The sequence below is a fragment of the Carassius gibelio genome, chromosome A15, assembly GCF_023724105.1.
Source record: "Carassius gibelio isolate Cgi1373 ecotype wild population from Czech Republic chromosome A15, carGib1.2-hapl.c, whole genome shotgun sequence".
In the NCBI taxonomy this organism is placed as follows: domain Eukaryota; kingdom Metazoa; phylum Chordata; class Actinopteri; order Cypriniformes; family Cyprinidae; genus Carassius; species Carassius gibelio.
The window spans coordinates 5,123,264-5,150,499 of NC_068385.1; the positions used below are offsets into that span (position 1 = coordinate 5,123,264).

At 37.6% G+C, this 27,236-nt stretch overlaps 2 protein-coding genes and 1 long non-coding RNA gene across 12 annotated transcripts in view; 2 read left to right on the plus strand and 1 right to left on the minus strand.

Moving 5' to 3' along the window:
* Positions 1 to 18,060, minus strand: part of LOC128029007 (uncharacterized) — a 76,275-nt gene extending 58,215 nt beyond the window's left edge. The window contains exon 1 of the long non-coding RNA XR_008187285.1: positions 17,767 to 18,060. This is a non-coding gene — a long non-coding RNA (uncharacterized LOC128029007). The remainder of the gene's footprint in view (positions 1 to 17,766) is intronic.
* LOC128029003 (sialoadhesin) lies at positions 668 to 14,864 on the plus strand. 6 transcript variants are annotated; one of them, XM_052616430.1, is made up of 16 exons: positions 668 to 885; positions 1,128 to 1,179; positions 7,472 to 7,849; positions 8,358 to 8,645; positions 8,744 to 9,025; positions 10,156 to 10,188; positions 10,332 to 10,670; positions 10,800 to 11,096; positions 11,232 to 11,343; positions 11,984 to 12,025; positions 12,136 to 12,162; positions 12,237 to 12,269; positions 12,687 to 12,731; positions 13,284 to 13,352; positions 13,876 to 13,891; positions 14,022 to 14,863. In XM_052616430.1, the coding sequence occupies exons 1-16, from the start codon at positions 841 to 843 to the stop codon at positions 14,082 to 14,084; spliced, it is 2,121 nt and encodes a 706-aa protein (XP_052472390.1). In that variant the 5' UTR covers positions 668 to 840; the 3' UTR covers positions 14,085 to 14,863. The 6 variants fall into 6 exon arrangements, 5 of the variants coding, with proteins under 5 accessions (XP_052472390.1, XP_052472393.1, XP_052472394.1 ...); XM_052616433.1 differs by lacking the exon at positions 12,237 to 12,269 and having other exon boundaries at positions 14,022 to 14,864; XM_052616434.1 differs by lacking the exon at positions 11,984 to 12,025 and having other exon boundaries at positions 14,022 to 14,864.
* On the plus strand, positions 16,335 to 23,942 carry LOC128029006 (sialic acid-binding Ig-like lectin 14). 5 transcript variants are annotated; one of them, XM_052616439.1, is made up of 9 exons: positions 16,335 to 16,644; positions 16,801 to 16,934; positions 17,055 to 17,114; positions 17,540 to 17,920; positions 18,089 to 18,385; positions 18,453 to 18,555; positions 18,847 to 18,925; positions 19,811 to 19,900; positions 22,617 to 23,942. In XM_052616439.1, the coding sequence occupies exons 2-9, from the start codon at positions 16,925 to 16,927 to the stop codon at positions 22,626 to 22,628; spliced, it is 1,032 nt and encodes a 343-aa protein (XP_052472399.1). In that variant the 5' UTR covers positions 16,335 to 16,644; positions 16,801 to 16,924; the 3' UTR covers positions 22,629 to 23,942. The 5 variants fall into 5 exon arrangements, with proteins under 5 accessions (XP_052472399.1, XP_052472401.1, XP_052472404.1 ...); XM_052616441.1 differs by having other exon boundaries at positions 16,801 to 16,890; XM_052616443.1 differs by lacking the exon at positions 18,847 to 18,925 and having other exon boundaries at positions 16,337 to 16,644; positions 22,617 to 22,766.
* The last annotated feature ends 3,294 nt before the right edge of the window (positions 23,943 to 27,236 follow it).

Genomic DNA, 27,236 nt, shown 5'->3' on the forward strand with positions numbered 1-27,236 from the left:
TGGTATATATATATGGTAATACGGTCCAATTCTCACTAATAACTAGTTGCTTATTAGCATGCCTATTGTTAACATTTTGTTAGTTTATATAGTGCAGTAAAACTTTATATAGTGCAGTCAAAATCAAATTATTGGCCTACTTGTTAAAATAGTTAGATTTCACGTTCCATTTTAAGTTTTTTGGCCCCATCTTCTATATATATATAATCAGTGCAGATTGACACAGTCAAATTTCACACGCTCCGTTAAAGACTTGTGTTTCCGTCCATCTTCCATCGTATGTCAGATGAAACTATGGTATTCATTTACACAGACACAACATGCAGACTTGTTAGTAACATACACTGACTGGTTGTTGCTTTTATTTATGCTGTTTACTGTTAGAACAATTCATAAAGAGTAAAAATGTCCAAAGTTTATAATTGTTATTGACAGTTTTACTGTGATTTCAATATATCGATTTTCACCCAGCCCTAGGCCAATTAGAGCAAATTTGCAGCAAAACTTCATCCACCACTGGATGCCTTCATTGAGGCAGTTGGGTGGACCATAAAAGAGCATAACTTTTCACTTCTTCTTGTATTCAATGCATATTCAGTGTGAAAATGAAGTTGTGCAGCGTCAGGAAATTAGGCTTTATAACCTTATATGCCATCGTCAAAGGCCTTTCTTGTAATATGTATAGCTTCTGTCATGAGTAACTTTTTTTTTCAGCAATTCTAACACCCCAGCCCCAGATAAAAATAAAAAAAACACCAACAAACCCCTTCTCTATTTTCTATGACTCGGAGTCTATAGAGGTCACACTTCTTGATATTTTTTTCTCACATTTTGCAGTAGATGTTTCATCCAGTTGACTTATTTGCAAGTCAGACTGCCAACAAGGTATGTATAAAAATGATAAGAATATATTACAATTGATGTATCATTTTAAAAGTGATTTTTTTTGATAACGTAGGATAAACAAATTACTCAAGATTTTACTTTCTATAAATTTTAGCATCCCGTTTTCTTGATTTTGTGGTCAAAATTCTATTGATAGCATTCAAAAATTGAAAAGAACCATTTAGGATGTGCACCTAGACATTGTCTCTTTAAAACAACAATTGTTTTTGATTTCACCTCAGGGCCAACCTGGAAACATGATGGGACCTCTGCTACTTCATTTGCTTTTACAAGGTATAGCATGTTTTCCTCACTTCTTCATATAATAAAGGCAGCTGACAAGTGTATATAGTATTAAAAAGAATGTTGCTGTAGACTAGCAGACTAGTAAGTCTGTGGCTAAATTTAAGGCCATGCATTATTAGAATGTTGAAGTTGGTTGCTAAAACAATTCTGTATTTATGTGAGATCAGCCAAGGAATTCTTAGCCAACATAATTTTGATTTAACATAATAACACTGTACACTCTTAAGAAAAATGGTTCTAAACAGTACCAGAAAGGTTTCTTCAGCTTGTAACAATAGCAGAACCCTTTTGTGCTAAATAGAACCCTTTTTATAGGCTTCCATAAAGAACAATGAATTAAAAGTGCTACAAAGAACCTTAATGGTGCAATAAATAACATTTTTAATGATAGCTTATTTTCATTAATATTAGTATATTAGTATATTTATATAATTAATATTAGTTTTATTAATAATATTTGAATAAATTGTTTATTATGATTTGTTGGTTGTAGGATATGACAGCATCTGAAATGCTGAGTTTAGAAAAATTGAGTTTAGAGTTACAATGTGCCTCCTTCCATTTGTTTATTTAAAAACAATTGTTTATGAAGGCCAAAAGTACCATGTGAGCACTACACAATGTTGTGTTTATGCAAAAATAAATAAATACATTCAAAATAATTATATTTAACAATATGGACCAAAAAATAAATATAATTGTTACTTACTGGAAATGGAGAAAGTAGCTATCATTAACTGAACAGAGCTGGTCACAATTACACGATATTTTAAACAAAAAAGAGAAAAAGGCATGATTGGTAGGAAATCTGTTACAGTCTAAATGTAAAATAATAGACATTTAAAGAGTTCATTTGATGCTTTTTAAAAGATCATTATTTTGTGTATTTAGTGTTATAGAATATATTGACATGCTTTAATGTAAAAAAACAACAACACATCATTGTCCTTAGTTTTACCATCAGCTCAAGCCCGAAAGAGGAACAGAGTTGCGTGAAAGATGCAGTGAGGAAGCTCGTACTGTATGTGTTTGCAGTACACCAGCCACAGACATTTAAGACCGCTGATTCTACTGTGTGACCCTTTCTCTCTCACACACACACATGCACAAAACTCTGCATTTGAACATTCAATAGCAAATACTAAAACTTATAACAAAACATACTTACAGTAGCTGATTCAGAAGCGCTAGATTGTTCGTAGCAAAGTCAGAATGATCTCCTATTAGGTTCACAAGAGGGTTGTCCATAAAATATGTTGCTGTTCTGTTGTAAGTAATTATAAAGATTCCTTTCAGAGGCAAAATAAAGTGCTTTTGCTCTCACCCTAACACACAGCATCTACCTGACATGGCTGCTTCAACACTCACTGTGGTTACTGAAACCACATCTTCTTTCTTTGCGTGAACATTTGGGTGGTATTACGCAAATATTTCCACATAATGTAGCAGACATGTGGGGGTGTGTTTGAATGAGCAAATTTAGGGGGTTTTCCATCCTTGAACCTTTGTACACTGGTGCCGAAACTCAGGAAGGAAGAAGGGCCGCCACCGCCATGCAAAACCCGTCCTCCACGCCACTTGCGGACATCATCGCATCCCTCGCGGTCCTGCATCGTGAACAACATCCTAAGGTCAGCGGAAACATGCGGGTGGCCCCGCGAACAGTGGCCAATGCGCCTCATCCCCCTGCTCTCGGGCGAGGCCCAGGTGGCCGCGCAACATCTCCCGGTGGCGAACCTCCTGGTCTTCAACGACCTGAAAAGGGCCATCATCCAGCGTGTCCAAAAGCTCCGGGACTCCTGTCTTCCTCTCTCTCTCCCCCCTCCTTCCCTCTCTCGCCCTGTCCCTCTCCCTAGGTCCCGGCCACCCGGTCCACCATGGCCGCCGCAGGGGACAGCGCTTCGGTTTCTCCGCTCTCTCCACTCCAATCATTCAACTCACTCCCTGTCGCTGGGGCGGGGGGAAGGTCTGGGCTGGCCTGTTGGTGTTGCAGGGATCCGGACCATTTTGTGGACCAATGTCCAATGATGGAGGTGGGGACAATGATTCGGGTCCCGGACGTCCTGCAGGTCACCCCCGGTCAGGCCGGCGAATACCAAATACCTGTGAGTATCAAGGGGGGTATATTTTCGGCCTTGGTGGATTCAGGATGTAACCAAACCTCGATCCATCAAAGCCTGATTCAACCGGGGGCATTGGATACCAGTCGCGTGGTTAAGGTGCGGTGTGTACACGGGAATGTAGTGGAATATCCAGTAATGCCTGTCGTTATCCAATTGCAGGGTCAAAAGCATAGCTTCGAGGTGGCCATTAGTCCGCACCTCTGGCATCCGATAATTTTGGTTACGAATTGGCCTGCTTTCGCGGCTCTATTGGGGTCTCTGTGCGCAGATGCCTCTTGGGGAAATAAGCCCCGGAATGGGGGCACGCAGGTTCAGGTGGGAGAAACTGAGCCGGGACCGCCGGGCTCTGCTTCAGGGGAACCACGTGAAGTCAAGAGATGGGGTCTCTCGGAGCGCAATGACTTTCCCCTGGAGCAGTCTAGGGATGAAACATTGAAACATGCATTCCAACAGGTCCGTACCATCAACTTTTAAAAGATCGGTTGTATCGGGTGACCCAAGACGCTCGGACAAAAGAAGATACAACCCAATTGTTAGTTCCAAGGAGCCGCAGGGAAATGCTTATCCAGGCTCATTCTAATCCAATGGCGGGCCACCTGGGACAGGCTGCCACACTAAATCGCCTCATGACCCGTTTTTTTTGGCCGGGCATTCACGAGAATGTGCGCAGGTGTTGCGCGTCTTGTCCTGAATGCCAGTTGGTAAACCCACCGGCCACCCCAAAAGCGCCATTGCGCCCCCTCCCATTAATGCAGGTCCCCTTCGAGAGAATTGGCATGGACCTCATTGGGCCATTAGAGCGATCCGCAAGTGGACATCGTTTTGCATTAGTCATAGTCGACTATGCAACACAATATCCTGAAGCAGTGGCCCTCCGCAACATTTCGGCTAAGAGTGTGGCGGACGCACTGTTTCTTATACTCTCCCGGGTGGGGGTTCCAAAAGAAATCCTCACCGATCAAGGCATGGCATTTATGTAACGTACATCACACAAACTTTATGAATTATTGGGCATTAAATCGATTCGGACCAGCATTTATCACCCACAGACCGACGGCCTGGTCGAACGCTTTAATTGCATGCTTAAGTCAATGATTTGTAAATTCATGCAGGAAGACACCAAAAATTGGGATAAGTGGTTAAAACCCTTGTTGTTCGCCGTGGGAGAGTCCAGCAAGCTCCACTCCACGGGGTTTTCCCCCTTTGAGCTTCTCTACGGACCGCAGCCCCGAGGGAGAACAAAACTCCACACTTTGGGGCGGCTATCAAGGGAAAATTTGTTACAAGCTCAGGACAAACAGAACCAGCTGTACAACAGGGGCACTAAGTTACGCAAATTTGCTCCGGGAGAGAAAGTACTTGTATTGCTCCCAACATCAAGCTCCAAATTAATGGCAAGGTGGCAGGGACCGTTTGAGGTCGCACGACAAGTCGGAGAGCTCGATTATGAGGTTATACGGTCGGATAGGAATGGGGCACGTCAAATATATCACCTCAATCTCCTCAAAAAATGGAAGGAGGTGGAGCCAGTGATGTTGGCGATGGTGATTAGTGAAGAGGAAGATCTTGGACCAGAAGCAAATGTCAAATCTCAATCCCTCCCCCTGGCCCCAGGTGGAGATCACCTCTCGCCGTCCCAGCTCACTGACGTAGCAAGACTGCAGGCTCAGTCCATTTCTGTGTGGATTACCGCAAGGTGAATGCTGTGTCGAAATTCGACACGTATCCAATGCCGCGGATTGACGAGATGCTAAAAAAGGGTTATTGGCAGATCCCCTTGTCTCCTTTATCTAAAGAAAAGACAGCTTTCACAACGCCGTTTGGTTTACACCAATTTGTTACCCTTCCGTTTGGGTTGTTCAGGGATCCGACCACCTTTCAGCGGCTCATGGACAAGATCCTGCAACCCCATGCTGCATATGCAGCTGCCTACTTGGACGATATATTTATAGTAATGATTGGCAGCGGCATATGCAGCATTTGAGGGCGGTCTTGAGGTCACTGAGAGGGGCTGGACTCACGGCCAACCCGAAAAAGTGTGCGGTTGGGTGTGTGGAAGTAAGGTATCTGGGCTTCCACTTGGGGCATGGGCAGGTGCGTCCCCAAATTGACAAGACACCCGCGGTTGCGACCTGTCCACGTCCCAAGACCAAAAAGGAGGTGAGACAGTTCTTGGTGCTGGCGGGATATTATAGACGTTTGTGCCTAATTATTCGGACCTCACCAGCCCCTTGACTGACCTTACTAAAAAGGAGGCACCAGATACAGTCCAGTGGACGGAGCCGTGTCAGCAGGCCTTTACCCAAGTGAAGGCTGCTCTATGTGGCGGGCCGTTGTTACACGATCCTAATTTCTCTCTCCATTGCAGACAGACGCGTCAGACGGGGCTGGGGGCAGTCCTGCCACAGGAGATTGAGGGAGAGGAACGGCCGGTGCTGTACATTAGTCGTAAGCTCTCTTGGAGAGAGACTAAGTACAGCACCATTGAGAAAGAATGCCTTGCCATCAGGTGGGCCCTCCCCACCCTCTGCTACTATCTCCTGGGATGAGAGTTCACCCTCTGTTCGGACCACGCCCCCCTGCAATGGCTCCACTGCATGAAAGATACCAACGCGCGGATCACTTGGTGGTATCTGGCTCTACAGCCTTTTAAGTTCAAAGTGATCCACAAACCAGGTGTTCAGATGGCTGCAGCCGACTTCCTTTCCAGGCCTGAGTCGGGCAGTGGGGGTATGTGGAGGTGGAGGCATGGTTTAGCGAAGCCTGCAGCATGAGAGAGAGTCGGGAGACGAACCGTGAGTGAGCGGGTTGAACGGAAATAATCAACACCTGTCTCTTGTTTTAGTAATTGGCGTGGAGAGAGTATTTAATGCCAGGGGAAACCGGAGTAGTTGAGAGAGAGAAGGACTGCTGATGAGCGCACGAGCCGGAAGCCGCAACCCAGAAGTCTGAAGAGTTTTTGTTGTTGCCGGTGTGAGTGACACCGTTTAGATAATTGTTTATTTTAATAAAACCGTAAGAAGTCAAGCCAACCCCTCGTCCTCTTCCTTTCCATCCTTGAACCTTTGTACAATAATAATTAATAAAATGACTAAAGTTTAAATTAAGTAACATTAATTAAGTAAAAATGTGTTAATTGTGTATATTTACAGACCTCTGGACGTTTTCTTCATGTTAGCAAGTCCTCTGATAACATAGGCCTTAGTGTTAACCAGCATTAAAATCTGACACAGATCTAAGGATCAATAAAAACCCAAAAACGCAAGTACACAGTTTAATAAGAAATTATTTTATTAGTAGAGCAGTTTGATAGCTCAGTGTGACATACCTTAGTGAGGTTTTTGTGGATAAAAGCAAGCAGTCTGTATCTGCATTGACCGTCTTGACATCTTCAGTTCTGAACTCCAGAAAAAAAAAAAAAAATGACGGACGTGACCGGATTCACTCTGTGAGTGTAGTTCCCACCCACTGAATACGTGCCCGGGCTGGATCCGTGTTACAGTGATTGTAACGTGGATTTGCCGGTCTGAAAATGTATCTGGCTCGGATTTATCTGCTGTCTGGATCGAAATAAATTGCTTTCAAACTCTCTTGTGTGTTTTTGTGTGCACGCTCTAGTTTTAAATGATAAAACCAAATGTTTCTATTTACAACGTGTTTTTGCAGCATTGAGTATTGTAGCTAATCACAGGCATCTCTGTTGCAAGTACTGGCCAATCAGAGCTGATTATATCAGAAGTTTTCACGTGATTGAGCTCGGCCATTTGTGCTATAAAGGAAGTGCCTACTCAGTGTCTTTACATACTTACTACTACAGTTTGAAGAAGTTATGTTTGTCTAGGGGCCAAACGTCAATGTATACTGTTTCAGGAATGCCAAATGCGAGTGAAAAAAAAATTGCAAGTGTATCTGCTAAATTACACGGTGAATCATTTCTATGATTGACAGTGATAACTAGCAATAGACGAAATGGAACATCTGACAAGCCGATGTCAAAAATAGAGCTGTGCATTAAGGGATATCAACTTTTTCACCCATGATGAGTCCATGGATGTTTCTAATCCATTTATTCATAGCCTATAATAATTACAGAGAGAGACATGCTGTTTTCATTAATCTACCACACTTGTAACACACTTTAAACATTTGTCCCACAGGTGTTCTACTATATGATGCTGTGGGATGGGAAGTGAGAATCCCAAAGGAAATTCACGGTCTCAGAGGTTCCTGTCTGGTCATACCATGTTCTTTCAGCTACACATCATACCCACCCAAAGACCCAAATAGAGTTGTGTGGTATCAGTGGGTCTCTAGAGGTTATCCTTTAGTTTACGATCCTTTGCATGCAAACAATGTCATTGATAAATTCAAAGGTAAAACTGATTTATATAGAAAATCAGGTGAATGCAGTCTGCTGATTACCAGACTGGAACAGTCCCACCATGGAGAGAAAATATATGCATGGATTGACCCTGAAAATGTTGGATGGCGCACCTACGCATTTTATGATGTCACCTCTACAGTTCTCGTTGATGGTATGTAAATATTCTTGAATTACTTACACAATAAAACCTGTGACTGTTGCGAAATATTGTGTGTTAGTAACAATTGACATAAGAAAATGCTTCTTCCAAGTTTATGTATTTTCAAAACATCAAACATACCGTTATAACATTTTATGGAATTAATTTAAAATGTAAAGCAAAATATTGTTCAAATGAATACAAAGAGTCTTGGATACTTTCGCGCTGTACAGCTTTGTAAAAGGTGTTCATATGTTGATTAATAGAGGAACTAATTTCATACATCATGAAAAATGACCTCAAGACTAACTGGTAAAAATAATAAAAAATGAAAAACGTGTCTAAGAAAAGGGAAGTTAGTTCTTAGAAAATCTCTAGCCAAATGTATTTATTTATTTATTCCTGGTAGATGCCGATCAGTCTTGTATCTAATGCAGTGAAATTCAGATATGTGTCTAAATACTTGTTGGGGCCACTTTTTTAAAATGATATAATGTACCAATGTTTCTGTAAATTATAGCAAGTCCACAGCAGCCTAGCATCAGTATTTATGGAGGTGAGAGAATGGGTGACGCCATCACAGTAGGATGTTCAACTTTCCACACGTGTCCATACAGCAAACCAACAATCACTCTGAATGGTGCAGAAGGATCTTATCAAACAAAGGATGAACATATTAAAAACGGCCTGTGGAAAAGAACTCTGACACGCACAGGTGTGATAAGGGCAGAAAGCTTGACTATTATGTGTTCAGTAACACATTATGGTGGCATAAAAGCGACAGCTACAGAGGTCAAAAGGTCAAAATGTAAGTAGGCACAAATATGAACTGCTTTGTTATGTTAGTTATAAATTCACTTTAAATATAGCAGTTGGACCTTTTACAAGATTCCAGTTAAATTTCAGGTTTTCATAATGAAATAACGATTGAGCCTGAACTGGCAGATGTCACAGAGGGTGTCGCAAGGAGCTTCACTTGTAACGTCCATCATTCCTGCCAGAAAGAGAATCCAACCATCACATGGAACTATAAGAACATGCAAGTCACAAAGGGGAACAAAAACAATCAGAACAGCTATTCCATCATAACCTTTCTGGGTGTAAAAGAAGATCATGGGAAGAAATTGATTTGCACTGCAAAATTTTCTGGAGGAGACGTTTCAGCTTCTGTTGTTTTACGTGTACAACGTGAGTAATTTAGTCTTTGTAAATCTGTCTTTGTTTTCTAATTATTTTGATTTCTACTTTTATTTTTTAAAAGATATAAAGAACTAAATGTCACAGTCTTCAGCTGGTGTGGCCTAAATGGCCACCAGAGGACACTGTCTTTGTGAGAGCACATTGTTTGTTGTGTGTTTGTTTGTGCCACGTGCTCTTCTGTCTATTATCTGACCCTGCCTATCTTGTTACCTCATTATTGTTTCAGTGATTCCATCTGTGTCTCTCTCATTACCCTCCGCGTTAGTCTCCCTATTTATTCTCTTTGTGTCTGCTGTCCTGTGCTGGTTTGTTAATTGTTGACTGATGTATGAGTATTGATGTTGCTACCTGTTTGGTGCTGCTCTGCCTGATCCTGCTTTGTTGTGTTGTGCCTTATTTCTGACCTGCTTACTTAAACTATAACACATCTGGCTTAATGTCACAGACATTTAAAGGAAACTCTTTCGCCCTCTTGAGTATTGATGCGTGTTAACTGTGTTCACATACTTGTGTAAAGTATGCTTTCTAAGGTTTAAATAGGACTATTTTCAGAAAGCATGGCCCTGCTAACATTTTTTAGGACGCATGGTTTGTTCCATTTCTTTGCAGATGATACTCAAATCTGTTTGCCCTTAAAAACAGAGTGGTATTGAAACACAAATTACTTGCCTGTCTGATGTGAAAGCTGGGCCGTAAAACTGAAATAATTTTCAATAATGTGTAGTCTTGTCTCTCCGGTCATCCACCCAGAGATTGTTATGTATCCCAAAGTCGAAGCTAATGTGCAGGGGTGACCACGCTTTCTTATTAGCTGCCACCAGACAGTGGAATGCTCTACCCTTCAGGATTAGATCGGCATTATCGCTATCTGTTTTTCTTTGGTTTAGCATATTATTTATGATAATTACCTTTTTTTGTCAGTATTCTCTATCATCTGTTATGTCTTTTTCTCTGTTTTATCATATTCTTTTTCATTGTGCATCAACTTATGTTGTGCTTAATAGTGCTATATAATTAAAATTGACATTGACATGACAATTCATTTGCGCCAAAACCATAAATACAACCGCCTCAGAAAACTTATTGTTACTTATTGTTTTCTACTGATTCTCTCACAGAGTATAAGAAACCAGTCCAGATCCTGAATGAAAGTATGTGGGTTTTTCCCCCGGCACCAAATTTTCTTATTTATTTTATTGTCCTGTACTCATAGGCCATTTGATAATAAAAGCAACAATACCTTCAGTTATGTAATAATATTTATTAATCCACTATAATATATATATCATTTTAGCTCATTTCCACTATGAGGCAGATGTGATTCCCAATATCACTGCACTGCCTCATTCATGTGTGGTAATACCGTGTAGTTTCAAGATGGAGGAATATGTCACTCGTCTTCGGGTTCTTTGGGACACTGATGGAGGTGGCTACATGTTCCACACGGATCCAGTTGATGTCTTGAACAACTTCAAAGGCCGCACAAGACTCCTCGGAAACCCGGATGAACATAACTGTACTGTGGAGATGGATAATGTGCAAACTCATGACAACGGGCCGTTCTGCTTCCGGGCAGAAAAAGGAAACAGGAAATACATCTTCAACAACAGCTGTGTGTCCATTATTATGGAGGGTGAGGAAATATAACTAAACATTTAGGTTAGCATACTTCTGAAAACTTAACAACAACCTTTAGAATAACTGTATTTCATGCATCACATTCCAAAAAAAATATAATGTCTTTGTGTCTTTTAATATAAAGAATCTCCCGACAAACCTGTGATGTCATCCCTCCCTGAAGACATCGAGCCCAAGGCACGCATCGCTGTCAAATGCTCAGTCAACCACACATGTTCTTCTCACCCTCCCCAAATCACCTGGAGCGTCCCAACAGCCCGAGAAACTATCAGCCACCGTCACATGGGTGGAGGCGTCTGGGAAACAGTGTCTGCTGTGACCTTTATTCCAACTGGATATGAAGAGAAAGATGAAATTGTCTGCACTGCCAACTTTTGGGGCGGTATAACACAGGAAAACACTGGCTTCCTGAATATTAGAAGTAAGTACAGACTGATGTTAATGGGATTGCCTTGTGCATGTTAGACGCTTTGGTCCATTTATAATATGATTGGTCAAATAGAAACTGTATTTCATGATGTGACTGTCAATCGTTTTAACAATAATTGTATTATAGGAGTTCAGGGGCTTAGATTGGAGACTATTGGGTCTAGTATCATTGCTCCCACACTTGTGTTCGTTCTCATTTGTGTACTTGTGGGAGTCTTCATATATAAAATGCGACACAGGTATGAATTATTATTATTATTATTATTATTTTACTTATATTTTAGAATGTTCTTACATTTTTAAATAATTTTAGGTCTCTATAGCCTTATCCAGATGGGAATAGTTTTACATGGAAAGGTGGGGTTGAACAGTTATTACTAGAGCTTCTAAGATGTGCAATCTCAGTGGACCTAACTGATATAATAAGCAATATATTATAAACATCCTGTATTATAAGCAACTTAGTATATACAGGAAGCAATGTGGAATGCACATGATGACAGTGAGGAGACGGCGGTGCACATATGAAGTTACCCCTCCCACTTCTGGTAGTAAGAGATTTCTTAACCTTTGTAAATTGGTTAATAACATGACAGACAGTAAAATTGCTGCATCTACCATTGTAAAACTAATCTCCTCCAAATGGAGCTTAAGTCAAACCATCTAGAGCCACCAGCAGGTCAAAGTTGCACTGATTTCTGCTTGTAACTTACATTTTGTCAAAGACATACTTTTTGGAACTCTAGAAACTTTATCAGATCATCCCGAACTTTGGGTCAAAGAATGTGAGATGGTACCATTCTTAACCATTCTAATGTAACAGCAAGAACGCCAAAGTAAAACTGTATTTCACTTTTACATTCTCATTACTGATTGTAGACAGCTTCATCCAGATATGCAAGGGTCACAATCTGAACGGAGGTACTGTATGTACAGTATGACATTTAATTGTTAATTTTCCCTTATTAATTAATGTTAAAACCTTTGGATTTATAATACACTAGCAATTTTAACTCTGTTCTCTGATGTAGGAGGTCGGTTTGGAACAGATTATCAAGGTAACTTAACTTATATTTTTCTCTTTGTATCTTTGTATTTGTTCCTGAGACTAAATTTAACGTTTCTCTCTCAGTCGTTTAAGAACGTCTGACAGAAGCGATAAAAGGCAAGTATACCAGAGAAAGGTCAGAAAGGTTAGTGTCAGTATTTATTTCAAATGAACTAACTGTGGGAAGTCGTGGCCTAATGGTTAGAGGGTTGGACTCCCAATTGAAGGGTTGTGAGTTCTAGTCTCGGGCCGGACGGAATTGTGGGTGGGGGGAGTGCATGAACAGCTCTCTCTCCACCTTCAATACCACGACTTAGGTGCCCTTGAGCAAGGCATCGAACCCCCAACTGCTCCCCGGGTGCCGCAGCATAAATGGCTGCCCACTGCTCTGGGTGTGTGCTCACAGTGTGTGTGTGTGTTCACTGCTCTGTGTGTGTGCATTTCGGATGGGTTAAATGCAGAGCACAAATTCTGAGTATGGGTCACCATACTTGGCTGAATGTCACTTCACTCACTAACTAGTGCCATCAACAGGTACACTGGAGATGCTACTCGAAGACATATGAGGCTTGAACAAAGGCAGGTTGAAAATATAATTCTACGTATAATTATAATTTGTATTACATTTGTACTCAAACTACTTAAACGATACATCTTTCATCATACGGAGCGTCTGGAGCTGATTTTCTGGGTTATGAATATTCATATTTTTGTATTCATTTCATGCGTTTCATTATTAAAATCTTCAGGACAGTATTTCATTAAAAAATAATAACAAAAAGGATTTCCATAAGAAAGTAGTTTTTATACATAAAGTACACATATGACTGATAATTAACGTTAATAAAATGTACAGGTGAATATTGATTCAGTTATTGATTGTGCTGTACATTTAATTAACTATGAAAATCATTTCTTCATTTTCCTCGCAACATTACACTTCAGCCACTCAGGCCGTCATTTCGCACCACAGTGTTGAAATATTAAGAGGAAATCATTTTTTTCAAATGTTCTACAATTGCATTTGCACACTGAACAGAGAAAGCATTTAAACATGTTAAAAACAATCCCTCACAGCATCACACATTTTTTGCATCTATCCCCCACTGACTAATGAAACTCTCTTCACAGAACAAACAACATTTGTACAGTGTCAGGAAACAAGCCTTTCTGCAAACCTCTTATGCCATCACCAAAGAGGTCAGTGCATTGAACCACATCTATGTTTCTTAAAAGGGCCATGAAATGCATTTTTTCTTCTACTTTTTATAATGTTCTTTGAGGGCCAATTACAATGTTAGCAAGATTTTTTCATCACTTAGAAGTAATTTAGAAGTTCTGTCCTGTTTTTGAACCTGGATGCGAGCACAGTAGTGCAGTTCAACACCAACCAATTACAATCATGATTCTGTGTACACTGGATGCAGCGTTGCAAATCTCCAACACTACACAGATGCCCTGTTCTACTTCTGATGCTCATGCTACTGTACTTAGAACATAAAGAAATAGATTCTGCACTAATGAGGAACTTTGAGTTCTGAAACTTACTGATGTTTTTATATCACAATGACCCTTATGTGGATTGATTTGTCAATTCATGACCCCTTAAAGGCCTAAAATCATACTTTAGTTTCTTCCTGATAACTTTAACTCAACAGTTGCCATGATGATGAATACAGACATTCATGTTTTTTTTTCTATTCTTTTTCACCATGCACCTCAGTGAGCCAAAATCCTCAGTGAGTATATTTTTATTTCTACTTATATTCAACTGGAAATGATTTCTATGATTTCAAAAGCTGCCCCAGAATATGTTATTGACTGACTTCTTTGTCCTTTTTCTTATTTTTATTTTTATATTACATTAAGGGTTATGATTATGGGGCTGTTTACTCCAACATGGAAGATCTCAACGTGTATGGAAATATCTGATGATAATGAACAACACAAAGTTCAACAAAGTTTTTTTTTTTTTTTTAATGCTCAAAATAATATTAATCAGACTGTATGCTTTCAAATGTAATCACTCTTTTTGACTCTGTAGCTTGTGTTGACTTAACTGATTTTATTAATGTTGTTGTCTCTGTTCTACTCTGCCATTTATCAACACTTTCCAGCATTTTTGTGAAAAAATAACTATAAATATAAACATTCCATCCTATATAGCATCTTGATGATTTATCAGCTCATTATACTTACCAATATCATTCTGCATGCTAAGTTTATAAAATATGCTGCATGTTGTGAAACAAATTTGCACCAATGTATAAAATTCTTACACTGTTAGTATTGACAGAAATCTGCATGAACATAATGTGATTAAACCAAATGTTTTTAGAAATAATAATCTTTGTTACCATGATTGTAAAAGGAAACAAGTATAAACCCATCAGGCACAATAGCAGCTCCAGAATGAATGAAAAGTAGAAAGGTTAGTGAAAACAAGATTAGAAACAGGTTTGCAACCTAATCAGGAATGACAACAAATCAGGGACAAATGAAACAGGAACGAAACATGAGAAACTGAAGGATGTCAAACGTGCTGAAGTGCTTAAGAACAGGACTGAAGGGGTGAGAAAAATAGAGTATAAATGAATATGGAAATCAGCAGTATCCACCCTGTTCCAAAAGAGTGTGTTTTTAATTAAGGGTGGCACTTCCTGTTTACAGGACTTCCATAAAAAAAAAATTACTGAAACAAATAATTACAAAGCATACCCAGTGCTCACTGGACTGGAGACTATTGGTCTTTACATTGTAATGCCATCACTTGTGTTCCTTCTGGTTTGTATACTTGTTGGAGTCATCATATACATGAAGCAACGAAGGTAACTCTTTGTGCATGTTTTGTTAGGCCAGGCACTCCTAAACTTTTATTTTATTTTTATTTTTATTTTTTTCAGCTGAACCCCTTAGAGGTAAAATATTAAATATTTTTAAATATTTATTTCTGTTTCTTCTTTTAAAACTTATCATTTAACATAGGTTTCAATTACTTTGAGTAATACTGATATGATGATACTTGATGATTACTTTTAGTCAATATGCAAACAATCATGTGGATGTGGAGCAGTCAGGAATGAAAGGCACACATATCATCAGTTCTCACATATGGCATCTGTTTCCAGGTCAAAAGATGCAATGTCAGGAAACGAGCCTTTCTCCAAACCTTATATGCCATCACAAAAGAGGTACAGCACATCTGAACCCATGTACATTATTAATAATAAGATGTTTTTGGTATTTAAATGTAATAGCAACCTCAGTGATTGAAAATCCTGCTCTGCGAGTATATTATTTGCATGGCAGTAAACATCTTTGAGAAATTATTATCGAAATATGTTATTAACTTATACCTGGCTATCTGTCCTCTCTTTAAATATTTCTATTAAGGGTAATGATTAAGCTGAATACACCAACATGGACGAACTCAACATGTATGGAGATATCTGATGAAAACAACATCAATACAGTGTGCTTTTTTTTTTTAAAGATTAAAAATAGAAAACTCTAAACATAAGTGTCTTTTTTAGAATTCCAGCAAACAAGCAAAACAACTACTTTTGTTTATGTTTATGAATTATATATCTATAAGCAATATTATACTGAAGGTTTTATTTATTTATTTTGTTACTACTTTTGTACCTGACTACTAAATATGATTGAATACTATTATTACGTTCAGACAGTGACATACCAAACAAAGAGTTAGGCTTTATCTTATAAATGCTTTTAAGGAATTGAAAGAAAATAATGTGAATGTTGTCACCAGCCTGAGAGTAGCAGTAAGCGGACAGCGCCACCTACTGGTCAAGAAATCATATAAATTGGACATTCGGCGTAAATTAAAAAAACGGACCTGACACCTCTTTTTCGGTTTTCATCAGTCATCATGGCCAGTGAATTATTATTAGTCATTGTAGACACGCCATTATATGGAAGGGCACACACATAATCATACATGATTATGTACCTTTTTTCTGATGTGTCTCTCTTGGCAGGTTGTGGTGAGAAGGGATACAGCACAAACCGGAAGTATACTATGCCTATTGGATTGTATTTTATGAACGTCTACACCTACCCCAAACCTAAATCTAACCCTTAAAATAATGCAAAAAAAAATAAAGTTTTACAAGGCGGGGAAAATTGCGCTATATTGATGTGCGCATGCCCAGCAGTTTTTGTTGTATCCCATCTAGCCAGAGGGCATGTCTCATACGAAGAAAAAAAAAAGAAAAGAAAAAAAAAAACTTTTGTACGCGATTACAACCAAAGTTTACAATCAAACAAAGAAAACGTACTTATGTTGTTTTTATTTATTTATTGGATTTCATTTTGATGGCGTAACGGGGGAAATAATAACATTTTGGACCACTTCAGTTTTGCTTTCGGTTCGGTTCGGTTTTGATTTCAATAGCCTACTTACTGACTGAGCGCAGTAGACCCTGATTTACTGTTGACGTGGACCAAACAGTTTTGGAACGACACAAAGGTGAGTAAATGAAGACAGAATATTCATTTTTGGTTAAACTATTCCTTAAAATATATTTTTCAGCTCGTTTGTATATTTTGTATTTGCCCCTCTCGCATGCAAGTATAATTCCTAAAAACAAACCAGAATATGTATATTTGTGATTTTTCTTTACAGCAAAGCTTGTCCGTCGACCGCTTGGTAAATCCGCTATTCTGGAATGTGAAAAAAGGGCGTTCATCCACACTTTCCCAGCAAACAGCGAATGTTCGTATTTGGAAAATCTAGGGAACTGATCTAGATGTTAATAGGTTAATATATCTGAACATTACTGAAACATATACAGTGGCAGTGTCCTTGGAAAAATATATGTTTTGTTAAGAAATCAATAACCTAACTTTTTTTTTTTTTCTGCGTTTTTGCCTCTTTAGTTTCTAGAGTCCAGTCTAGCATGGCTGTGCGGTCAAGTGTTCTTCTGTACTGGTTTCACGGTATGTTTATAAATCATTCTTTTCATATATTATATTATTTTTAAATGTTGTGCACTGTAAATTAAAAAAAAAAAAAAAAAAAAAACACTGCTAATCCGATTGCTTTAAACTAATTTTAAGTTAATGTAATGTATTCCAATAAAATTTACTGCAGTTTTTTAGTCGTATTTACTTGAACTGTGATCAGATTTACTTATTAAAACCATGCAAACCGATTGCCTTTAAAAGACTAAGTAGCAGTACACATGCTAACATAACCAAAATATATAGAATATATATATATGTGTGTGTATATGAAAAATCAACTAATTGTTGTACTTCAAGTAAATTAAATTAAGTCTATTAAAAAGTGTTGGGACATTTGTTAGTGTTATTGAAATGTATTTTATTTAAGTTTATTAACTTTTATCATTATTATTTTGCAGTTTTTTGCGCTGGCGTGTTTGCTGATGTCTGGAAGGTAACTGTAGAGCCTGAAATGCAGGCTCTGGTCTCATCTTGTGTCGTGTTGCCCTGTTCATTCAAATACCCCGTTCAAGAACAGCCCACTGATCGTATTAGAGCTATGTGGCACAAGAAGGACAACTGGGATGATATTATTTTTCACAAAGACCCTACGAGGGTTAAAGACAGTTTCAAGGGTCGTACAAACCTGATTGGTTCACTGGGTGGTTCCAACTGCTCCTTGGAGATTGATGAGGTCAAAAACCATGACAACGGGCCGTATTGTTTCAGGGTGGAATTAGAAACATCTAAAAAAGACAAGTACTCCTTTGTGGAAAACTGTGTGTCGATTAAAATGATCGGTAAGTGTGCTTTTGAGCTCTCAATCTGTGATTACAACAATTAAATGGGGTACAAAATAAGAAAATGGCCTAAAAATGTCAAGTGACTAAATAATTATAAGGTGATCTTGTTTCTGCTTTTATTTACTAAGTGAAATATGTGTTTTTTCATTCCAAATGCATTTACAGAGCAAGCATCAAAACCAGAGCTGCAGGCCGAGCACTCTGTGCAGGAGGGTGAACCTGCCGTCTTCACATGCTCTGTCCGGCACACCTGTCCGTCCCACCAGCCCACTCTCACCTGGAACCACACTGGAAAAGTCATCATGAGCTACAAGAACATTGGTCATGGAAACTGGGAAACACAGTCTGTGCTGACCTTTAGCCCTAAACAAGAGGACGATCACAGCACTGTCGCATGCACAGTCAAGCATCACGGGAATGTCAAGGGAGAAATGACAGCAACTCACCGTATCTTTGTGAAAGGTATCACAATAAAACTGTTCTGTGTAAATATTGTTTTAAAGTAATTAAGTGTTTTTCTTTCTACCAGAACAAGCAACTCTCAGCCACATTCTCATACCAGTCATCTCTGGTCTTGGATCTGCTCTTTTGTTTGGATTACTGTGTTTCTTCATTGCCAAGAAGAGATACAGGTGAATCTGAAACAGACTTCTACATAAATATCACTGACTAATATTAGAGAAGACTTCCCTGAAAAAGGTTTACACTGTAATTGTAATGAATGAAAATGAATTAATTTGCATTTTAAAATCAAAGTCTCAAAGATAAATCTAACAGTAAAATATGAAAATATATCATAACAAATTTGGGCTCATCTGGCTACAGAACTGCTCTTCCAACATTTCTTTAGATACTCCAAAACAAAGACAAAACATTTTTCAAATGGAGGCATGAACTAACAATTAGGATTTACCATAATCAAGGTCCAGACCTGGACAGTTTACACCTCAAGGGGGACAGAATGTAATCACCAGGAAATCACAGGAAGACACACACTCCACAGTAAGCAAAATATCTCAAAACTAAAATCTTTAATACCTCATGATTTACTTCTCTTGGGATGAAGACAGGGGCAGAGTGGGACCAAAAAATCTACTGGGAAATTCCCTCGGTGCATGGCCAAAAAAAAAAAAAAATTTTTTTATATATATCAAGAAAGCCACCACTACTGGTCACATCTATCGTTAGATGCTAATTCCCATCTGTGCCTAGCTTTGACAACATCTGCTTCAGTTTATTTCACCTGTAGTATCTTATATTAGCCCAGATGGTGTTGCTAATATAATTCGCAATGTATAACTATTATCAGACCGGCCCACCAGGAAAAGTCCTGACTCTCCCGATTGCCACTCCGCTACTGGATGAAGAAGACATTACCTTTTCAAAAGGAACTAAAGTGTACACTTTAGGTACTAAAATGAACCCTTTAGAGATAAATAATATACACGTTTGTTGCCACAGTTACAGTTTCTGCACCTTTTTTCTGAGAGTGTAGTGAGTGTTAACAATTAGCAATAATGTAGATTTTGGGCAAGTTTCGGGTGATTTTAACATTTACAGAGAAAACAGAGTGTAATTGCATCTTGGGTGAGAATACTTATTTTGCAAGATAGTTTTCAAATTCTAATTTCCAGAAAAGTCATTTTCCTTCTCAGAGAGCAGCCCTCTCTGGGTGTGAGCTTTGCTCCAGCCTTACAATATAATAATACAGTCCCTAAGAAGAATGTTCAATGTAACAATAAGAACACATAAGTAAAAAAATAACTGAAAGTAAAAGGCCATCATAAGTTTTTTTATAATATGGAATCAACAGTCAAGAATGTCTTTTGTGTGTGTGTGTGTGTGTGTGTGTGTGTGTGTGTGTGTGTGTGTGTGTGTGATCACCAGGTTTTGTTCAGGTGCGAGGGAACAGAGGCAAATACCCAGCAGCTTCTAATGTATTCTTCTGCAACAAACCAGGACAAAACACCTCCTCTGGTGATTAAATACTGAGTCTATGCATGTTTTTGATTATATTCATGGTGTAGTCCAGTTATTTTATGACTGTAGTAGGAATTGAAGATGTAGGATTGGAAATCATCTGTAATCCATTATTTGCATGGAAAAAAAATGGTTTGTCAAAAGTTTATGTATCAAGGAATTATTTTAGATTAATCTGCTCTTCGTGCTCAGTTATACTTTTCAAAAAAAAGAAAAAAAAAAAAAAAAAAAAAAATATATATATATATATATATATATATATATATATATATATATATATATATATATATATATATATATATATATATTAGTGCTGTCAAAATTAGCGCGTTAACGCATTCGATTAATTTGAAATATTTAACGCGTTAAAAAAAAATAACGCAATTAACGCGGTTGCAGTTTTTTTTTATTTCCAGTTGTGGCCTATGTGTGTTCAACGTGCAAAGAAATATGGATAAGACCAAGGAAGGACTTTTAGACGGAAAGTTTCAGTATAAAACTCTGCCGGATTACTCTTCAGTCTGCCACAAGAAACATTACTCTTCATTCAGTCTGCCACAAGAAACAGCAACATTAAAATCATGAACTCAAATGTCATTGTTTTAAAAAAACAAAAAAAAACAATGACTGTAACAGTGCGTAAATCAGACCTTTCTGTAACGCTAACGTTAATAAGCTTAGACGAAAATAACGAAATAATTGTGTAGCGGAGTATTTTTTGTACACAGTGCCGCGAACTGTCAATCACTCCTGTGCGCGTGCATCACTGTCCTCCTCAGCTGCAGCAACTTGCGCTCTCTCTCTTCATCAAGCTTTAAAACAAAAAGGGGACAAAAAGATCATATTGTCTTTGTGCATAGGCTATAGATTAATTCGATAAATGAATATCTAAATTTGTGCCTTGCCGTCTACGGTATTTTTTTAGAACTTAGAAAAAAGATGCTGCAGCCAATGAACAGCCAGCGGGGGCTGCAGGACGACTCAACCTCCGCAGACAGTTTGTAATGTTTATCAGACAATAAATACTCAAGATTTTGCTTTAGTATAACTCACAACGAGTTTCACACACCTTCTCCGGCCACGTTGAGTTGTTGACACTTAACAGTGGGAAAAGCGACACATGCGCTATTCACTTGTATAACTTAAGGGTGAATGGGTAATGTAGTTTCTGCTCTGGGTGGGATGAATTAGGAAGCTTGCATTGTGAAGGGCGCTCTGAAAAGCGGCAGTGCAGGTAAAATATTAAAACCTCTATTAAAACAGATGTCCAAATGAGCGTACCGGTACGCTACAAGCACGTTCTGGGCGCACGGAGAGGTGGCGGTACGCTCAAGAGCTATATTTGGAAGTGGCGGTACTGAGTACCAGTGCATACTGGCCCACTTAAAGCACTGGCAATGACTATACTTTGGAATTTTTTTGCAGTCCACTTAGAATTCAACATGGAAATCATTTTTGTTTTTTATTGGCATTGATTGTTTTGAAATTCAAATGGTACTTACATGCCTGTGTTTTTATTTCTGTAATAAATATGGCTTTCAAGCCAACAGTTAATTTGGAGGATATTGATGGTTTATTGCAGGTATGTTGTTTACATGAGAAAATCTGTGTTACAAGTTAAACAAAAATTCCAATAAACAATCATATTTTGAATTTAAATAGTTTCTTTGTCTTGAGTTTACATTAATTATTTACATTTTACATTTACATATCCAAAAAGTTTCAGTCTTTTAATTGCGATTAATCGCGATTAATTTTAAAAAAATTGTGCGATTAATTAGTTAATTTTTTTTAATCGATTGACAGCACTAATATATATATATATATATATATATATATATATATATATATATATATATATATATATATATATATATTTATATATATATATATATATATATATATATATATATATATATATATATATATATATTTATATATATATATATATAAAACGGTCAGTCACATTAATAACGGTCATGCAGTTTGCACAAAAAGGTGTTGCCAGCACTGCCCTGTCAATTTTATCAGTTGGCTTATAGTGTAGGAACTTAAAAGCAACACATGACATTTCTCACTAGCGATGTAATAACAGCGCTGTTTAGAGACACTGCTGCAGAAGAGTGTACAGAGATGCACAGAGATACATTCGCCTAATTCACACAAGCTCTCTCTCTATTGCCTTCTCTTTTCTCTCTCTTTCTTTCTCTCTCTCTCTCTCTCTCACACACACTCAATTTTTTTAATAACTTCATTAATAACTGCATTAGAATGCTATCAAATGGCTCAAGCCTTCGTTACCAGCTTTAAAACTAAATTTTTGTACTAGCAAAAGAGGCATTGGATGAGATGTGGAAGAAATAGTCAAACTTACAATAGAAAAAAACAGAAGAATCCCTTTGAAATAAATCATCGAACCAATGTCTTGAGGTGTGGTGACCGTAGTATAAGCAGAATAATTGACTTTGGACCGTTGAATTATTAGAAAAATAATTCAGCGATCCATCGTCAATCATTCCTTTTATATATATATATATATATATATATATATATATATATATATATATATATATATATATATATATAATTTTTTTTTTTTTTAACTAAATAAGCACAAAACCACCAGACCCAAACTCAGTAGTCTGTGTGACCTTAACTTTACTGCATTCATAGCAAATAATTTGTTTTCTCATTACCCCAATCCTCTCCCCAGATTACCCTCTAGGGCACTTCCCTGAGCTTCCCTCACCTCCTAGGTGTCCTACGCCTCCGCTGGTTCCTTCCATCCCTTCTTCATCTCCTGAGCACCGCGAGTTAATCCCACGGCGGGCTCCCGGTCCCCAGTTAAGCCCATAGCCACTAGACTGAACTATTCTCGCCATCAGGAAAGTCTGGGAGCTCCAGATAAGCAATAGACGCGTTTTGATTAGAGCATGCGTGTGGTGGCTGACTTAAGGCCTGCTAGTTAACCCTGCATCCTCTGACTTGAGATCAGACCATGACATCCTGACAGGCCATGTGAGACTTGTGCAACATAACGCCTCTAACGAATGGATAATTAAAGAGAATTTACCATAATCACAGCAGAGTTTAAACATCATTTGAAATTGGAGTCGGATCAAGCGTGGAGCAAATATCAAATTGAAACTGAACTCTAATTAAGTAACTTTACAGAAGTGCAAGATATACACACAGTGTACTTTAGGGTGGTACAATGGGTGGTCTTTACAAATTCAAAACACCTAATCAACTAAAAAATGGCTTCAGCAAAGAAAGATTAATATTTTGGAATGGTGTGTCGCATGTACATCATCTCATACATTATGTTTTATTGTATGTGGGTTTGTATGCATCTATATAATGTGATTCTGTTCCATATTATACAATGTTTAAGATTCCTTCAACAAAGTAATAATTTGTACATAATTACTTGTATTATTTTGATTAACATCTCTATGTGAAAGAAATTCTCTATATCGAACATTTAAAGTGTTTTAGCAGATATCAGTGTGAACTATGTACTAGCTTGTTTTATTAATTCCTTTATTAGAGTGAAACGTGTATAAAATAATTGAGCTTTAATGCTTTGTTTTGTACTTTGTAGATGGCTGATCTTGCATAATCACTCAAGCATATACTGTTAACTTGCTGTAAGTAAATTGACAGACAGAAATCGAAAGTTCCACACTGTAAAAAATAAGTGTAATTTTTACTTAAAAATTGTGTAAAAATACTACGGGACAAAACTGTTAATAGGTTAACAGTATATATATTCAGGGAAAAACTAAAATCTAATCAGACATTTAACAGTAAAATGCAGTTAATTTTACAGTTTTTAGAAGTAAAAAACAAAAAACTAATCAATGTACAATTTCCAGTCAAATACTGTAAAATTATATTCCCAGAATTCCCTGTGTGACACTCCACATTTGAAGTATTTTGTTTAAATAATCATGTTTGTAATAGTTTTTGTTATCAGTTATGCACATTTGGGCTGTATGTTACATCTTCTGTTGTTTAATTAAAGTTTATTACATTATTTAAGTATCGTGTGTTACCATGATTTTGAGTTTGCATGAATGACTGTGCACTTTCTGTATATTAATATATACTTCTGCTTGTGGTCTTGATTATTCATGTGGCTTTCTCTTTTACCTCCTGCATTATTATGGTGGTATGTTGAAGGTACAAAACAGATTTTAATAGCAATGTGCTTTGTTGAATTTTCTGGTTTACATTCCAATTTTCAGTTTTTGCCCATAAATGTTTTTACAGTTTTTCTGTATTTAATAATATTTTATAATCATTCTGGCAACCACAGCTGGCAAAATTATTTTGTAATTACTACAGATTTTTTTACAGTGCAGATAACATGCCCCATGCATGCTCCATTTATTCATGGCTTTTATTTTCTCCTATCCTCGACACAGATTCATTTTGATCTTTTTGGCCAAACAAGACATCGTCAGGTGGTGCCTGTCCGTGTGTTCATAAAACTCCCAAAAATGTTCTCCAACCTCTTAACGTATTCTTTCAGAGCAGTTTAACTGCCAACAAGCAACAGCAAGTTGAAACATTGATACAAAAAATGAAGAAAATGACAAACAATAGGGCAAATACAATAGAAACAAAATATACAAATAAAATAAACATAATAGCCAATAGATTCAGAAATTGGTTAAAGTAATCAAATGTAAAAATAAAGCACAGACTTCACCATATAAATAAAATTTAAATAGATTCATAATTGTTCATAAGTGTTGGGGAGTGTCTCTTCGGCAACACAGTGAACCTTTTACCTTTATTTACTTTTTTTTAATCGAGCAAGGCCGTTATATTATTCGGCTGATTTGGGTGGTACGTATAAAGAGCGACAATGCACTGAATTAAAGGAAAGGAACATGGTTTTATAACCGCTGGCCAAGCTCCCGGTACATTCCTGAGTGAAGCAGGATATAGGTGTGGTCTGTAAAGTACTGTACAAAATCAAGTGCATAAACACTCAATTATTCCATCCAAATGCTTCACTCTTAAAAAAGATGCCAAATAGTGCACACTGAGCCATGAAACACACACTGTAAAAAATAAACTGTTGAAAATACTTGAAGAAAGGCAGCTTGATGCAGTACTGTTGAATTTTCTCAACAATAGATTTTTAGTTCTGCTCAATAATACCGCAACTTAGTTGCCCTTGAGCAAGGCACTGAACCCCCAACTGCTCCCCGGGCGCCGCAGCATAAATGGCTGCCCACTGCTCCGAGTGTGTGTTCACAGTGTGTGTGTGTGTTCACTGCTCTGTGTGCACTTTGGATGGATTAAAAGCAGAGTACGAATTCCGAGTATGGGTCACCATACTTGGCTGTACTGTATGTCATGTCACTTTCACTTTTAAAGAAACTTGGTTGAGCCAATGTAAATTTGTTTGCTCATGCAATGCAGATTGTCTTAATTTACTAATAGAAAATATCTTGTCACATGAGCTGAAACATCTACCATAATCAAGGTCAATTATCAATTACTGTCATTGAGGTAATTCATTTTTAATTTAAAAAAAAATCACCACATTATCGAATTTATATTCGTTTACACATGACAAATGTGAAAGGCTTAGAATAAATAAACAGACAATGTTGCCTTTGTTTGTGAAACAACTATAGACTAAGATAAAAGATAAGTTAAAAATATCTACAGTACAAAAAATACCTAAAATAATGATAAACCAATAACACAAAAGTTTAAATGAAGACAGCAAAAGCAAAAAAAATAATGCTTTAACAGTAACTGCATAATTTATCCATGCTGCAATTCATGCTGGGAACTCACAAAGCCTTTACATTTCAACGATGTGAAATTCTTTGTTCAGACAACTGTGTTTGACTAGCTGGGGCAACATTTTGGGTAATTTTGTTGGTCTGATAAAGATTTTTATGTAGTTTCAAGAAAATAGCATTTTTTAGTCACTCAAGACTCAAAAGGTTTCGTAAACTAGAAAATGAGAAGTTTCATTTTTACAGTGCTCACAAACCATACTACTTTTACCTGCTAAAAACATTTGTTAGTGCAAAATTTATATATATATATATATATATATATATATATATATATATATATATATATATATATATATACTAACAAATGTTACACAAGTTATTATTCTTAACATTAATATTACCACTGCTATTATATATAATAGCAGTGGTAATATTAATTGCATTGGTAATATTAAGTTCCCAGCATAAATTGCAGCATGAATAAATTATGCAGTTACTGTTATAGCATTATTATTTTTTTTTGCTATTTGCTGACTTTTAGCATTTAGTTTCAAATATCCTGGACAGCAGACACAAACACAATTTGAGTTTTTCCAGAGCTCCCTATAAACATTACATGCCTGAGTAATGATGCAGAATATGGGGCGTCTACAAAGTAAGAAACCAGAGCATAAATGCTCAATTAAATGTCAGCCAGAAAGATAAGGCCCTTGCTGTGTGACCAAGGAGACAAGTTAACCCCTCAGGCTACTTCAAGGACAAGTACCTTTACTTATTTTTACTTATTTTTAGTGGCGGGCCATTATCGGCGTAGGAACGGCGCATATGGTCACCCTATTAAGAAAGAGGAGTTGTCGTCATAGCACAGAGCCCCTCCCCTCGATATCACAGTCTCCGCCATGTTGGCAGGACACCAGTGGCGAAACATGATTGTTTACATGTGTTTTTAACTCGGTAGTAGAGGAGGTTCTCGCAATTCTGCACTGTTTTACCATGCCTGAAAGTTACTGCTGCGTTAAAAACTGCTCCAGTACCTCACACGATACATATGGAATGGAACACATAGGAACAGTGGAATACAGTTATTTTAGGTTACACCAAGTGCAAAACAGCGTACTATCGACCCATACAAGCTCCCTGCAGCGGAGTGGCACAGAGACCTGGACCATTTACCTCCACGCACATATACATTGTGAATAAAGTAAGTTTATTCACGTGCGTTTTAGCGTGTTGTAATTACATTGCTTTTAGCAGACACTTCTTGACCAATATGACAAAGTAACTTAATTAACTGCGACTGTTTCGTACAGACTAGATTGTAACAAGATGTTCAATGTACACAAACATTTCCAACATGTTTTGATGTAGGCTAAAGCTGTGTATGTTTAGCTATAATTTGATTTTAGCCCAATGACACATATTGTACCAGGTTTTGTGTTGGGGGCTGCAAAGTGGACAAAACAGTTCTGGGTTAGCTAGGGTAGTTAAATGTGTGATTGCAAGATGTAAATGTGCTGGTTAGATTAAAGCCATTAAAGTGTGAATGCAAGGTGACTTACACC